At 41.9% G+C, this 17,578-nt stretch overlaps 1 protein-coding gene across 1 annotated transcript in view; it reads right to left on the bottom strand.

The window, feature by feature from the left end:
* Positions 1-17,578, bottom strand: part of EGFL6 (EGF-like-domain, multiple 6) — a 66,745-nt gene that overhangs the window by 43,911 nt on the left and 5,256 nt on the right. The window contains 1 exon segment of the mRNA XM_015421775.1: positions 11,027-11,139. Coding sequence (XP_015277261.1) covers positions 11,027-11,139 — 113 coding nt within the window.

Below are 17,578 nucleotides of genomic sequence, written 5' to 3'. Positions count from 1 at the left end.
CCGCTTACCTGAACTGAGTTTGGAGTCAATTTGAATTAAGCGGTTGAGCGGAAAATGAATAGTAAATCCCAGAAATCCGATTCCGGAGAGAAAAAAGTTGATTGAAACCTTTAAAAACTGTAAAAACGCTTATTGTTTAACATTCCTGTGGTGAAGATGGAGCCATGTGCGCAACTGTAAAATCGAAACTCACGAACAATAGCGTGGGAAGAGCAGGCTGGTGTCACAAAGAAAGAGGTCCGTGTGAAACATCCAGGAAGTTGAATTCCTAGACGGGCATTAGCGAAAGGAAGACAGTGGAACTTTTAAAGGTGCCGGACCGGAAGTGAGTTTTATGCGGAAGGAAGGGCCTGCAAAATACCAATCTGACCTACTCTACATGAAATTACCATAGAGAAGTTGCGCCCGACATTTTGAGGAGGACTTCAACTAAATTTGCTTTTTTAATATATTTCTAAGGGTCTTTGGAAAGCGTAAACAGAGAGGCATGGAGGACTAAATCTTATCATCTAGAAGAGTGCTTTATTTTGCGAATCTGTGAATTGGAAAGAAATCGCCAAGACGGAGACCAGGAGAGGCAAGAAAAGAGCCGACTCAGACCCAGAACTTAAACCGGTTGTGAGACCTAGGATTGGATCTACTTCAACCCCCAAAATGACAAGGTAAAGCGAGAAAAAAGAGATGCAGGCCTCCATGGAAGCAATGGAGAAGAGAATGACAGAGGCAATACAAGCCATGGGGGAGCAGATAGAAAAAACATTGGGGGACCAACTGGAGAAGCAAACTCAGATTCATCTGAAACATCTAGAAGAAGTCCAAGAGAAGAACATAACAGCATTGAAGGAATTGGTTACTACAGAAATAACTTCAATCAAGCAAGAAATGGAAGGAGTTAAGAAGGATGTTCAAGCAAATGCAACCAAGACTACAGAGACAGAGGAGAAGATACAAAAAATAGAAGAGAAACAAGATTCTTTGACTCAACAAATTACAAGATCAGAGACAATGATGGAGTTCAGAAGGATGCAGACTCATCTGAGATTCAGAGGCATTAAGGAAACAGAGAATGAGAACTTAAAAGAAAAAATGATGGAAGTGATAACGGCTTTTCTGGGCGAGGAGGAAGGGTCAATGGACTCAGACTTTGATTTGATTTATAGAGTGAACTCCAGAATTGCAGAAAAGAAGAATTTACCAAGGGATGTAATTGTACAATTTGTAACAAGATCAATAACAGAGGAGATATTCAAGAAGCAATTCAACGTCCCTTTTGTAATAGAGGGAAACAAAATTATGGTGATGAGAGAACTCCCAAGAACAATACTGCAAGACAGGAAAAGGTATAAATCCTTGGCGGACAAACTCAGAGCTTTGAGCATCAGATATAGATGGGAGATTCCACAAGGTTTATCCTTTACGTATCAAGGTGGGAGGATTCAGATCAGATCGATGATGGACTTTTATAAATTTAAGGCGGACAATGCGGACGTCTTTGGAGAACTTTAAAATAAAACGCATAATGGAGTACAAATTGTTGTCATGGAATGTTAATGGATTAAATTCACCAAACAAGAGGAAAAGAATCAATCATTGGATACAGAAACAGAAATGCAACGTGATATGCTTGCAAGAAACACATATTAGAAAACAGGATATAAAATATTTAAAGAATGCTTTATTTGGAATTGAATTTTGTTCTGCGGCCTCAAACAAGAAAAAAGGAGTTGTGACATATGTGAAGAAGGAGTTACAACCTACAGAAATTTTTAAGGACATAGATGGCAGATACGTGGGTGTGGAATTAATGATTCAGCAGAAAAAAACATTGTTGATCAACGTGTACGCACCCAATGGAGCAAAGGAAAAATTTTTTAAGGATATAACTGACCAATTACAACAATTGACTTATGAGCAAGTTATTATGGCCGGAGACTTTAATGGGACAATAGATCGTCTAGACAGAAAACCACAAAAGGACAACGAATTCAGCGGAAAATTGCCAAAGAATTTTTTTGAATTAGTTAAGCAAGAAAAATTAGAAGATGTTTGGAGGAAATGGAACCCGATGCAGAAAGACTTTACTTTTTATTCCAATAGACATTGCTCTTTTTCCAGAATTGATATGATTTGGATGTCTGAAGAATTATCAATGAAAACACATAAGACTGAAATTTTGCCAAGATGTAATTCAGATCACAATCCGGTGGTATGGAGTTCCACAGAAAGGAAAAAACCCTTTCTGTGGAGGATTAATGAAGACTTGTTGGATAAGAAAACGGTAATTGAGATGTTAAAGGAAGAAACGAAACAATTCTTTCAACAAAATTTAAATAAAGAAACACCGATACAGATTGTATGGGATGCTTATAAAGCGGTGATGAGAGGAATTCTCATCTCGCAAAACGTGAAGCAAAAAAAGGAAAAACTTCAAAAACAAACAGAAGTGTTAGAAAAAATTGCTCAGAAAGAAAAGGAATTAAAAAAGAAGCCTGGAAAAAAGCAAATTATTAAAGAATTAAAGTTGCTGAAGGAACAACTGAATGAGACTTGGAATCAGGAAATGTATTGGAATTTAAAGAAGTTACAACAGAAATCTTTTGAAGGGGCGAACAAACCGGGAAAATACTTAGCTTGGCAACTTAAGGCTAGAAGAGAGAGAAGAATGATAACCAAAATAATAGAAGATGGAAAAGAGTTCGTTGATCCTAATGGAATAAAGAGATGTTTCTTCAAGTATTATGCTAAACTATTCCAAACAACTAGAGTTGATCTTGAGAAGATTAAAACATATTTAAAGGAGATTCCACTACCAAAAATAAGTAAGGAATACAAAGATTTATTAAATGGTCCAATTCAAAAAGAAGAAGTGATGAAGGCAATAGAAGAGACAAAGTTGGGGAAGGCGCCTGGGCCGGACGGATTTACAGCGAAATTCTACAAAAAGATGAAAGAAGAAATTTCCCCGGTCCTGGAAGCTTTAACCAACGAAATAAGAGAAAACAAAAAGGTGCCGGACTCATGGAAAGAAGCAATTATTTCTTTGATTCCAAAGGAAGGACAAGATTCAACAAATGTAAAGAACTACAGGCCAATATCTCTTTTGAACAACGATTATAAAATCTTTGCAAAAATTATTGCAGAAAGGGTGAAAAACTATTTACAAACGGTAATTTCTGAAGATCAAGCGGGCTTTTTACCCAAAAGGCAGATTAGAGACAATGTAAGAATAGTAATGGACGCAATTGAATATTATGAAAAGCACCCAGAAAAAGAAGTAGCTTTTCTGTTTGTTGATGCAGAAAAAGCTTTTGACAATCTTAATTGGAATTTTATGCACCAGATGATGGAAAAGATTGAAGCGGGACAACATTTTAGAAATTGTATTGAAGCTATCTATTCTGAACAAAGAGCTAAAATAAATGTGAATAAAGAACTGACAGATAACTTCAAAGTACAGAAAGGAACAAGGCAAGGTTGTCCGTTATCACCGTTATTATTTATCTGGGTATTGGAAATACTTTTACAAAAAATACAGTACGATCAAGAAATAAAGGGCTTGACACATAAAGGACACCAATACAAATATCGAGCATTTGCAGACGATGTAATGTTTATGGTGGAAAACCCAACAGAAAAATTGACATTGCTTTTTCAAAAAATAAAGGAGTTTGGAGAATTGGCCGGCTTTTACGTAAATAAGAATAAAACAAAACTTATATGTAAAAACATGATCAAACAAAAACAAGTGGAACTACAAGAACTGGTACAATGTGAAGTAGTTAAAAAAACAAAATACCTTGGAATTGAATTAACGGCAAAAAATATAGACCTATATAAGAATAATTATGAGAAATTATGGACTAAGCTGACTCAAGATTTTAAGAAATGGGATAAAATGAACTTATCACTGATGGGAAGAATATCAGTTATAAAAATGAATGTCCTACCACGTTTGATGTTCCTGTTCCAAACAATACCAATTCTGCATAAAACGGATTTGTTGGCCAAGTGGCAACAAGAGTTGTCAAAATTTGTTTGGGCAGGCAAGAAACCAAGGATCAAAATGAAAATACTTTGTGATGCCAAAGAAAGAGGAGGTCTACAAATGCCAAATCTTAGACTATATTATGAAGCGGTTTGTCTAACATGGATGGATCAATGGGTGAAGCTTGAAAATGACAGATTGTTGGGGTTGGAAGGGCATGATTGTAGATTTGGCTGGCATGCATATTTATGGTATGACAAGATAAAAATGGACAGTTTTTTTAAACTTCACTTGGTGAGAAAAGCTTTGTATATGGTATGGACAAGATATAAGAAGTACCAGAGTGACTTAAGACCATTGTGGATTGTACCAGTAGAAGTGTTGATATCTTACTCAAGACAGCGAGGTAGAGACTGGTTGCCATATAGAGATTTAATTAAAAAAGAGGGAACAGAGTGGGTAATGAAAAAGCAGAATGAAATTGAATATGAATATGAGTGGTTGAAATATATGCAGATTTATGATCTTTTTAGATCTGACAAAAAAAACTATGGTTTTAGAGAGGAAAAAAATGAAATTGAAAAGGTTTGGGAGAGTGGAGGAGGAAAAAATATTTCTAAAATGTATAAGGTGTTGTTAAAATGGTATACTGAAGATGAAACTGTTAAAGAACAAATGTTAAAATGGGCTATTAATATGAATAAGGAAGTGGCTATGGAAACCTGGGAATATTTGTGGAAAAATTCTATTAAGATCTCGACATGTACTAATGTTAAAGAAAATTGTTATAAGATGATGTATAGGTGGTACATGACACCTAAGAAGATTGCAAATATGAATCAAAATATGTCAAACAAATGTTGGAAATGTAAGAGGCATGAGGGCTCATTTTATCATATGTGGTGGACTTGTGAGAAAGCTGTAGACTTTTGGACAAAAGTCCACAATGAAATGCAAAAAATACTGAAATGTTCTTTTAAAAAAGCACCGGAAATTCTGCTTTTGGGACTCAAAATGGAAGAAGTCAATACGACTAAAAAAACTTTACTCTGGTACCTGATAGTGACAGCGAGAATGATTTATGCTCAGTTTTGGAAGACAGAAAAGGTACCAGAGGTTGAAGAATGGATACAAAAAGTTCTGTTCATGGCACAAATGGATAAGATTACAAAAAAACTGAATAACAAAGAAGACGATGAGTTTTTTGGAGAATGGAATGATTTTAAAATTTATCTGGAAAAGAACTGGGATGTGAAACAAAACTTAATATGTTTAGATCAATATTAAGTCAAACGATGTTATCTTTAGATTGTAATGATGAGAAACTGATATTGTTGATGATATGAAGTAATTTGGAGCAGGGGTGGAAGCATTGTGGGAAGCCATTGGAGGGAGGGGAGGAACTGGGAATGGGGTAGACAATTGATAGAATGAAATGTTTTATATGTTGTATTCCTGAGAAAATAAAATTTGTTTACCAAAAAAAAAAAAAAGGAAGGAACATGAACAGACTGGCTGGTAACCATGACAGTTTTCACTGTTACCTCTACCAATGTGGACTTGTTCACTTTGTTGATCCACTTGGATTTGGTGTTTTTTTAAATTAAACATTTGAGGTACCTGGGGTGTGATAGACCTTGAGTCTCACGACAAATTGGACATGCATCAGGAACTGGGTATGATGTGCAGATTGACAGGTGATGTCGTAACAACTGGGGTGGGTTCAATTAAAAATATCTCCCAACCTAGGACACAGCTGAAGGTGGGCAAAGCTACCCTCCCCCTCTAGTCCCTGGGATCACAATGGGCAACAAGCTGTGCACCCATTTCAATAATGGACCCAATGAAGAAGAAGAGGAGGAGGAGGAAGAAGAAATAGGATTTATATCCCGCCCTTTACTACCGGAAGGAGTCTCAGAGCAGCTTACAGTCCCTTCCCCTCCCCACAAAAGACACCCTGTGAGGTAGGTGGGACTGAGAGAGAGCTCTTGAGAACTGCCCTTGAGAGAACAGCATGGAAAGAACTTATGAATGACCCAAGGTCACACCAGCAGCTGCATGGAGGAGTGGGGAATCAAACCCAGTTCTCCCAGATTAGAGTCTGTACTCTTAACCACTACACCAAACTGGCTGTTACTCCAGGAATGTTGGAGGAGCAGCAACCTGGACATAGAGTTGCCAACCACCAGGTGACACCTGGAGAGCTCCCACTGTTACAGGTGATCTCCAGGTGACCAAGTTTAGTGCCTCTGGAGAAAATGGCAGCTTTGGAGGATGAATTCTATGGCCTTATATCCTGTTGAGGTCCCTCCCCTCCCCAAACTCCCTAGGCTCTACGCCCACATTTTTCAGGTATTTCCTAACCCAGAGCTGGCAACCCTACCTGGATATCAACCCATGTATTACCACAGGTAATATTATCATAGGTAATACATATTTCCAGAGTGTTGACTGATATCACATCCAGTTTTTTGCCTGGATAAGCTGTTAGCACGTAGCCTGGCACCAGCTCCATCCCCACTGTTTCTCCCACCAGCCCAAGAGGGTGGCCAGAAGGGTCCAGTGAACAGAAGCACCCATGAGAGATTATGCTGTGCAGGATGAACTTGGGTTAAATGTTTTGGCCGGATGGCATGCTTGCCAAGTCTATGGTTGAGTGATGGGCAGTTTGAAGAGGGAGGGAGTCATGGCAAAAAATACCCGGAACAAATTGTTCCAGATTTTCCCGTTCACACTGCAGCAACTGATGCGGGAGCATACCGGGAGGAGGCACAAGGGAGCATTCACACTGTTGGCCCAGAGGCACGGCTGTAAGCGCATGAGCGCATAAGTACATAAGAAAAATGCGGCTTTTGATGTTCACACTTTGTTGGTGCGGGATGGACACAGGATAATCACGCTTTCCAGGGTTTGCTACCACTTTCACCAGGTATCTTTTATACTCGGGAGTGAAGCGTTACCGGGTTGAGTACCGGTGGGGAATGCCTGACAGATGTGCCTGTGTGAACGGCCCCTTTAATCTGGTTGTGGAACGTTTCTGAAAAGCACGTATATCGGGGGAAACTGCCAGTCTAAACTCGGCCTCTATATCTGCCATGTCATTCTTTGCCTGCCATTGTCACTCCTCTTGCCCTTTTCTTAATTGCTTAAGTCTGAATGCCACTTCCCCAGTAAATATTTTGATCACAGATTCTGTATTCCCTTTCCTAGCATAAGAGCTTCCTTGTTATAAAACTTAGTTTGTTTCAGTACAAAATTGGAGGGGGCCTTGGCCATTGTTCAGACCTTTCGAAACTTAACACAACCAAATCCAGTCGTTTCCTGTAATGCTCTTCTGAAAGATATTAAACGTCAACATCTGGTGGATTTAAACTATCTTTGGCTCCAAATTATTTAATGATATTTCACACAGCAAGGAATCCTGATCAAAAGTTGCTTACTATGAAAGGAGCAGTGTAATAAAGAGAAAACAATACAGCAAAGAATGCCTGCATGTCAGCGTAGATGCTCAACACACATCATACCTGATTCAAACCAGAAAATCTGCCAAGAAAAAATTTAAACAGCTTTGAAAGCTGGATACTGGTTGAAGGTAGTTCTATTGAGTTTGCAAAATAAAAGCAAGGAAAATCTCCCATTGTTTCTTTAAGGAACTTTTACATATTATCACTTTTACCCCAGCATAGACTTGAGCTGAACTAGGGTTACACAAACAGCACACACACACACACCATTATTAAAATGGAACTTCTCCATTCCACAGATGGGGATGCTTTCAACTGCCACTGTTATCTGAAATGTACATTAATATAGGTCCAAGGAGAAAAGGTTCTTTTGGCAGCTATCCCCACTGGACAACAATCTGGTGATCATATCAATTATGACATGAACTCTTGTTCCTGACACCAGACACCCAAAGCAAAATTCACCAGGACAGCAGATGTAATGTCTAAGAAGTAAGACAACTCCTAAAGTCAAGACTTTATGAGTTCACTCAGCCTTACCAGAATCCATCTGGAGAAAGATTTCAAACTTCTCCCTAGTGTTTACACTATCTTTATTAAAAGATTAGAAGCTATTAAATAACCATAGGACCATCATTAATCCAATTTCCCAGAGGCCTGAAAACTGATCAGCAGTGCAGGTAATCCTCATGCATTACATTAGACTACCAGACCTCTAGTAACATGCATAGCTGAGGACAACATATGCCATTTAATCAAAAGCACCTGGCTATAAATCTCTCTGCCTGGTTTGCTTATAGGTTGCATTGTTCCTGCGTCTTCTCAATTTATACCCCTGCAGTTTTGGATCAATATTAAGTGAGAAAGGGAGGCAAGAAACCCCCAGTGACTTTAAGCTACAGTTCCCAGCCCTTGGGGGGGGGGGTAAAAATCCTACCCGGGAGTGTAGCCCAGAGACCACTCTGCTCATCAACTACATAACAGCATGTGTTTGTAAGTTTCCTATCCATGAATAACAGTATCCACACATGTCGTCAGGCCCCCCAACACAGCAGAATGCATACCTCCACCATGCCACAATTCAAAAGCAGAAGAGCATTTTCTTACATATAGAGCTGGTAACTGAAGAAAGGCAAGCCACTGAACATAGGCCCAGTCACGTATATGCTTTATATAATCAGAGAATTCAGCATGATGTAGAAACACATAAAGATTTAAACTCACATGCTATCTTTAAAGAAATTAAGAAAGCAAACAGATTCCTGATGGAAATGATGATCAGTTCTGAGTGTATGGATACCAGGGAAAAGTTAGGGTTCTTTCCGGTTTACTCTCCACCAAGTGTGTGGTCTGGCTAACTGGTGTTGCAGACTTTTAGAATGACAGTTTTGGGGGACTTCAGTATCCACACTGAGCTAAGCTGATGACTTTGACTGTCATGGCAACCATGGGACCATCCCAGGTTGCACTGGGTCCAACACCTGAAAAGCTCAATGGACTGGACTTACTTTTTTGCACTGAGCAGATTTATGGTGATCTGGTTAAGAGATTTAACTCTCTCCACAGCACCACCACCCCGCCATCACTTTCAGATCTTTACCTATTGGACTGTTGTTATGCCCCCTTCCTCTTCAGCATAAATACATCAATTAGGATGGTCCACTTACGGGGGCTAAGGGATCCAACTGGTTTATGGAATCCTCAAGCTAAAGGGCAACAGATAGGATTCCTCCCTGGTGTCCTCTTCTTCCTACCAAGAGACCCCTGGCTCATGGTTTATAAGGAAATCAATGGATTGAAAAAAGAGAATGGAAATGGCCATAACATTGGTGGTGAAAGGCTCATGCTGAATGCGACACAGCACACTACAGACGCCAGTTACAGGATTATTAGGTGGCAGGGGTGGCAACATCCCTTTTTCTCCACTACTACTGCATTGGCAGAATTTCATCCAGCTCAGTTGTTTAAGGTGTTCCGTGAACTGTTGACACCAATATCCAGACCACTTGAGGAGTCAAGGTTATCAATTACCGTAGCTGTGATGATTTTGGTAAATTCTTTTCTGATAAACTCTCTTTTTTGTATTTGACCAGAAAGCCAGTTCGGGGAGTTCCTATGTTTGGGGTTTCAGAAGCATACTTTGTCAGCGTTCTACAGAGAGCTTCACTTTTAACTCCCTGACTAATAAACTGAAGGCCACCCTGGGAACTGTTCCTCTCAGTGAAATGTATCTTGCAAATAAAAAGACAAGAAAAGTACCTCTAGCCAAAATTGTTAAAATTTATTTGGTTGTGGGAGTTATGCAACTATTATCTTAACCAAATAAGTGAACAATTCTGGCTAAAGGTAGTATCAGAACTCTTTCTTTAAAAAGTCTAAAAAATAATATGGGCCATTTCCAACTTCCTTTCTTGAGAAAGTTGGCTATTGCAAGGAACTTCAGCCTTACCTGGATGACACATCTGCCCTTGACTATTTTCAATCAGGCTTCAGACCAGTATATGGGATTAAAACAGCTTTAAGTAGCTCTGATTAATTGTTCTCAGGCCCCGTTCACACGTGGAAGTAACTGCGGAAGAGCCAAAGGTGGTGGGCGGATTATTCGGGTGCGATCACATCACCACATCTGGCAAGTGGAGCGCACCCGCGGCCAACCCATGGCATCCCATGGAAAACCTGGAGTTAAAAACTACCTGCTTTAAAATTTTTTTTTTTTTTAAAAAAAACTACCTGCTTTGATGCACTATCTTCTGGTAAATGCGCAGCACAGGCAGGCGTCTGATTGGAGACGCGCTGGTAGCCCGTCGCATCCAGCAGCCATCCACGTCAGGCGCATGCACACAAACGTGGTCCTGCTGTTTTCCTGCTGTGTTGCCTCGCTGGTCTGATTGGCTGCTGATGGCCGGAGGACGGAGCTGCGGGGAAACGTGAGATCGCGCTACCGCACTTCTTTTTTCTCCGCAGCTAAAAGCCTCCGTTCCCCTGCGGATTATCCGGCCCGTGTGACCGGGGCCACAGATAGTTTCATTCTTTTTTTGGACACAGTTTCCTTAGAAACAGTATGGAAATTATCAAGCAGTTTGATTGTTGACTCATGTAATTCAATATTTATGTAATATCAACCATATCTTTAGTACACAGTTGCCACCCAGCTCCATATTTCTTTGTGAAAGCTTCAGGAAGCTATTGTGGATATCCTGGACCAGTATCTTGAAGCTGTGGTCAGGAAACAAGTTTAAAACTGAATCCATGCACAATGGAAGAGATGCTGGTTGGAAAGACTAGGTCCTAGATGGGACTGGTCTGCTGACCTGAGGTGGGGTAAGTTTATCTTTGGCAGAGCATAGCATTTTTGAGAGGTTCTCCAGTCGAGCCATTAATCCTGGTTGCTCCAGTCGAGCCATTTTTCTACCTAAAACCTGTTTCCTTATATCAAACGCTACTATATGGATCTAATTTCTATACGTCTTTTTATTTTAACCTCTGGCAAGCCCATCAGACAGTTATTTCCCCCCCCCAAATCAAAAGTAAGCATATATTTCTAGGAAAAGAGGAACAACAGTTTTATTACTGTTACCTTCACAATGTCCTTGGCTACTCCTTTTCCAGCCATAGCAGCAGTCAAGCTTAGAACCGTAGCGACAGACCCCAGGTTGATTCACAGGTAAGAGCTGCCTGCGACCTCTTGAGCTGTACATAAAACAGAACATCACTTGTAGCAGAGGAATTAGGAGAATCCCTAGAGGTGCAGCACTCCAGACTCATATCCTGTCTGTCCACATTAACATCACATAGAATCAGAGAGCTGGAAGGGGCCATACAGGCCATCTAGTCCAAACCTCCTGCTCAATGAGGTCCACCAACCAACATCTTTTGGTGGTACCCAGCCCCAGGGACATCCGACCTGCCTGGTGGAATGAGCTCCTGCGTGAGATCAGGGCCCTGTGGGATTTACTACAATTCTGCAGGGCCTGCAAGACGGAGCTCTTCCGCCGGGCCTTTGGTTGAGGCAGCGGGTGTCCCTCTCCTTGGGTTCCTCCATCAGTAGCCTGGGTCCTTTGAGATCCTAAATTTTGAGGATCTCCAAGCAAGAACTTAAATTCAACATCATTAACAACTGAGACATCTGGTTCTTATTAGAGTTGTATTATGTGATGCTGTATTGTATTTTAAAATATAAACTGTGTTTTAAATTGTTTTAATTGTATTGTATTTTATTGTTCGAAGCCGCCCTGAGCCCATCAAGGGGAGGGCGGGATATAAATCCAAAATAAATAAATAAAATAAATGGAGGATCAGCCTAGAGCATCCCTGACAAGTGTTTGTCCAGCCGCTGCTTAAAGACTGCCAGTGAGGGGGAGCTCACCACCTCCCTAGGCAGCTGATTCCACTGTTGCGCAACTCTTACTGTAAAAAGTTTTTCCTAATATCCAGCTGGTACCTTGCCACCCTTAATTTAAGCCCATTACTGCGAGTCGTATCCTCTGCTGCCAACAGGAACAGCTCCCTGCCCTCCTCTAAGTGGCAGCCCTTCAAATCCTTAAAGAGAGCAATCATGTCCTCCCTCAGCCTCCTCTTATCCAGACTAAACATTCCCAGGTCCCTCAGACTTTCCTCATACAGCTTGGTCTCCAGGCCCCTGATCATCCTTGTTGTTCTCCTCTGCACGTGCTCCATTCTGTCCATGAAATCTATGTAATTAAAAGTGGTCAATATTGAAATCTAAAACCTTACTCAAAGGATGGCATCTGGGCCAGTGTGAAAACCTTGGAGTCAGGATGCTTCATTGTAGTGTTGATGAAGCTGGCCATTCTCATTGTGAACCAAATGTCCATTTGGCAGGAAATACCAAAGCAGAAACAAAGCAGTGAATTGTCCACAAATAATTCTGCAATGGGAGCTGTCTCTGATCAAGTTGTTGTTTCTTACTGCTCACAATAATGGAGGTGTGTGCTTCTTCACCAGGCTGGTAACTGTATAGCTGAAACCCTATTTACACGTGTAAGGCTTGTGCAGGCACCTTCTATGTGTTACATCACAACAGGTGACTTAAAGTGTACAGTTCTCTGAGTCTATGTGTGTGTGTGTGCACAGTCCATTGTGTGTGTAGCAATTAATATAGTCCAAAAAGCAAAATATCAAGTTCATTCTCTAACACAAAGGCCAATCAGGCCACTCCTTAGTTGCAATTCCATTTACCTTTGTGGCACTATTCCAGAATTGATATTTTGAAGATTTTTCTCAACTTGTGTCCCCCCCCCAACTTTTTAGTCAGGAATAGCAGGGAAGGGGAAATGTTTATTAATCTTGAAATGTGAACTGAAAATCCCCAAACACTATTGCTATTGCATTCCTTTACAACTGATGGGAAATCCTATTAATTATTGTTCTTTATCTTATATGGATTTCTTTCTGCATTTCCTGTGTTTCTGATTAGTTTTCCCTTTAGACGCATTAGCTCCAATTTTTCCAAGCTGATTCTAATTTTGCTGTTTCCTGCCCATATTTCTTAGCTTTCTTTTATTCCTTTGTATCGTTCGTCCTCTGGTGGAATATGTTTTTTGGTAAATATACTTAACAGCTATCATAAGCCCCCATAGCTGAACAATGTAGATATTTTTTAAAGAGACATGCTGCAACATTTATAATGAGTAAGTGACCCAAGGTCACTCAGTGAGCTTCCACGACAAAGCAGGTATTTGAACCTGGGCCTCCCAGATCCTAGTCCAAAACCTTCTTACCATTATACTACACTGGCTTTCATGTGGTGGCTGCTGTTGAACAGTATCAAGCAGCCAGGCCTGGGTGGGTCATGCAGGTCAGGTGGCAGCAAGTTGCCCTGAGGTTGCCCATGAGTCCTCCCTTAAAGGCCAAAACAGCCCTGGAAAGGGCCCGGCCCATGCCCCTGCATTTTGCTGACCAAAATCAAGGCTGGAATACTGACAATACTGTTGTGGTTGCCAAGCAACTGCCAGTGATGGCATTTGTTTCTTAAAGCGACAGCAGATTTTATTTGTTTGTTTGTTTGTTTTTAGAGTTCAAATTTTTCTACAAACCTGGGGCTTTTTTCAGGTTCGTGGAAACATCTGCCTTGTCTGTCCATGTGCCCACTCTCCAGATGTAGCCACAGATGGGGCCATGTTGATCATTAGATATTGATCACTCAGACGATGTTTGCTGCACTTCTGATAACAGAATGTATGTTTTTTGTTGTTGTTCAGAAGCCTCACTTTTACTAAGTAGCAAATTTGCTTGATCATTTCAAATGTATACAATTAATTTTAATTCTTTAACCAGCTAGGAGCCCTAGTGAATACAAGGGAATATTCAAATGTACCGTCTCACATCCGCAGTCTGAGCCAATTTAGCCTAGCAAGAGTGCACTGCATGATCTTGCAATTCATGTAGCTTACTTCTTAAGACAGCCTTGCCTACAGTGTTGTTTTAGCTGTGTATATATCACACACACTCTGGAAATATGATGAGCTGGGATTATCTTTATAAAATCAACAGATCAAATTAGGTTGAGGTGATGTGAAGAACCCAAACTAACTGACGGTTCACATAAAGTTCGTAGGATTTACAGCCCTTCCTCCAGGGCCACCGTCCCCCTTCCAACTCTATCTCTGCTTGATTCTCTTAAATTTTAGACAGCTCTGCAGAAGTCAAAACTTTGCCCATGTAAATAACCCACTGTGCCTTTCACTGACATTACCATCCTAAGAAGAGTTATAGCCAGTGTTCCCTCTAAGCTGTGGAGTCTTGTGAGCAAAAATTCTACTTTGTGAGCTACTGGCATTAAAGTTGTGAGTGAGCAATTTGGCTACTGCATAAATTAGTTTGCTTGGAGCCATCCTTTCTGAGCTAAGACAAAAAATGTGTGAGCCAGAGGCTAAAAACCTGTGAGGTAGCTCACACTGACTCAGCTTAGAGGGAACACTGGTTACAGCCTTCTAAAACCATTGGCTTCAATTGATCTAGGAGGTTGTAACTCTGGTTAGGAGGCACTGTGAATCATGGAATTTGTATTAATACAAAATCATATTTTATCACTCAAATGGTTTTAAATCATGGCTCATACTTTTACATTTTCAGGCCAGATTGCAGTATATCTGCTGTTTGCTGCAATCAATCCAATAAATTGTATAGATGCAGTCAGGCAACAAGGCACTATTCACTAGGAATATACAGGTGTCATCATGCAGTCCGTCAAAACAGTAGTCTGTACTGCATGGAGTCATGTCTTCTAGTATGATCCAGCTGCCATTTTGATCTTGATAGCCGTTCACCCATATCCACACACCTCCGTAGATCAGACTTGAAAGATCCAGCCTTAGGTGCTACTGTACAGAAAACACATCTAACCATGCAATCCTAAAAATACATTCCTGGGAGTAAGAGCCACTGAAAAGACTTGAGTAGAATTCTGAGCAGAGCTACTTAGGATTGCTCTCGAAATCTTCTGTTATAAAGGAGTAGGCCCACAGTTATGCAGCAAGACAAGGAAATACAAAATGGAATTTTACAATATGCTGCTCAGAAGAAAGGAATGCGCACCTCTTGATTTGAAGATATCTCTTCCTCCATTATTGTAATCTGTATTTCATTTGCAGTATTGTGTATGGCTTGTCAACCATAACCATTTTCATTAGTGCTCACATCATACTAACAACTAAGGGTGAAATGAAGAAATACCCCATGGCCACTACCAGAGATGATAGAAATCCATATGTGACCAAGATATGTATGTGACTGCTGGAATTATTAACAGTTGTTATGAGTAGGGCTGCCAAATCCCCCCAGGGGGCGGATTTCCCCCGCTTTGGAGGCCCGATTTCTGCCCCCGCGGGAAACCCCACCCCCGCGTGCACATTACAGGGAAGTGATGTCATTACGCCGGGCACGCTGGGGGCGGGGCACAGCCATTTGAGGGAAAAACATAGAGTAATGACGTTGTAATGACATCACTTCCCTGTGACGTGCATGTGGCGCGCCGGGAGCAAAGCCAAAGTCCCCCGCCGGCAGGTAAGTCCGGACTTGGCAACCCTAGTTATGAGAGTGGTAGAAACGTATCAGTGCACACAAAAATGTCTCTTTGGAACAAAGATGGGGAAAAATAGGACTGACAACAATTTTATAGCAGCAGCAGCAGCAGAAGAAGAAGAATTGGTTTTTATACCCTGATTTTCTGTACCCAAAGGAGTCTCAGAGTGTCTTACAATCACCTTCCCTTCCTCTCCCCATGACAGATACCCTGTGAAGTAGGTGGGGCTGAGAGAGCTCTAAGAGAACTGTGACTGACCCAGGGTCACCCAGCTGGCTTCTGAGAAAGCTCTGAGAGAACTGAGTGACCCAACTTCACCCAGCTGGCCTCATGTGGAGGAATTGGGAATCAAACGCAGTTCTCCATATTAGAGTCTGCTGCCCTTAAATACTATACCAAACTGGCTCTAAGCAAATCAAGACACCAATTTCAGTCAATTAAAGTCAATGGAAATTTTGTGCTAGACTTCTGTGGGATGAAGATTGTTTTAGTAGTGCAACAATAAAGAGCCTTTCTATGTAGAGTCAAAGGGCCTAGACCAGCCCCGTAGCTAACAACTTTTTCTCAGGGGGCCTGCCATTATCTGTCTGTGTGGTACTGCCATGCCATGCTCATACTACTAAATAATAAATACAAGTGGTTTATTGCACAAAAATACCCCCCCCCAATCCACCTCCATTCTAGGGTTCCCAAGTCAGATCGGCGCCGGAGCAGGGGACTCCAGTGTTGCTCTGGGAGTGCGCGCACGCCGCAACCCCATCACCCGGAAGCGACGCGACCACGCCGAGCATGCTGGGGGCGGGGCCACGACCATCCAAGGGAAAACCATATAGTTTTCCCTCGGATGACCGTGGCCCTGCCCCCAGCGTGCCTGGTGACGTGCACGTCGGGGCGGAGTTTCCCCTGGGGCCCGATCCGGCGGTGGGGGGGAACGGGCCTCTGGGGTGGGGGTTTCCCCGCCCCCCGGGGGGACTTGGCAAGCCTATGACAGTGCCATACAAACAGGCCTCATTAACTACTGGATGTTCATTCTTTTCAATACATGTTGCGTTTATAGCCACAGTTCCTGAAAGAACAAATTATATGCTTGGTGAAAGATGCCTACATCTGTATCACTCTCCTTAGCTGGCTTGTAGGATTAAGTTCAATAACAGTCATACCTTTTTTGCCAATAGCAGTGTGTCCTCCTTGCCATTTTCCACCTTGAATCTGATCTTCTCTGTGAACTGGGACACTTGTTCAAAAATAAAGTCCTTCTCAAGCAGTCTCTCTTCTTTCTGTGCTAGCTGTATTTCTAACTACAGTGAGAGCAAATTCATAAACACACGATAAGCAAGAACAAATTATGTCAAAACATTTCCTGAAGAATAGAAAACTGCTAATTTCGTCTGGGCCTTGTTGACTATTGGAGTAGTGAAGGAAAAAGCTGCCTGGCAGAGTCCAGAAGCTGCAGCTCCAACTCTACAGAGGCAACAGCTCCTGCAAACCGTGGCTGGCTGGTGATTAGAGGAAGGCTGAGTAGGGTGGACGTCCATTGCTTGGCCTGGGCTACTGTGGGTTTCGTTGTGTTTTTCTGGTGCACCATAAATCTGCTGCACAGCTGGTTAGTTCCTCCCACAGGTGGAGAGGGAGACCAGAGTAAGCTGCAAGATGTTTCTAGCTGGCCAGGGAATCCCAGTTAGATGGGGAGATGGGAAGTGTGGTGGTGGGCAGAGTTAGGTTTAGTAGGAGGCTGAGATATGGACGTGCTCAGTCCTAATCTCCTTCCCATCCCTGTCTCCCTCAGGATGGGAGGGGGGATGTATATAATCACTGGAGATGTGCTCCTGTCCTTTGTTTGCGTCAGGTGTTTGTGAGTCTTGTTCTTGTGTGAGAGAAAAATACCTGTTGGTGAGCCTGGGGTGGGGGGATGTGGAAACCTGCTGCATCTCCTGGCCACGATACAAACTGCCAGACTTGCATCATCCTCTCTCTCTCTCCGCCTTCTTTCCCTCTGTTGAATTCCAGGAGGGAGAATAGGAGGAGGAAAGGGGGGGGTGGAGGATGGTGAGGAGGACAAGGAGGGGGACAGAGGGGGGGGGGGGG

Source organism: Gekko japonicus, unplaced genomic scaffold (genome assembly GCF_001447785.1).
Source record: "Gekko japonicus isolate JY-2015 unplaced genomic scaffold, Gekko_japonicus_V1.1 scaffold4375, whole genome shotgun sequence".
NCBI lineage: Eukaryota > Metazoa > Chordata > Lepidosauria > Squamata > Gekkonidae > Gekko > Gekko japonicus.
Note: the sequence above shows the minus strand (reverse complement) of the source record. Positions and strands in the feature narration are given on the sequence as shown.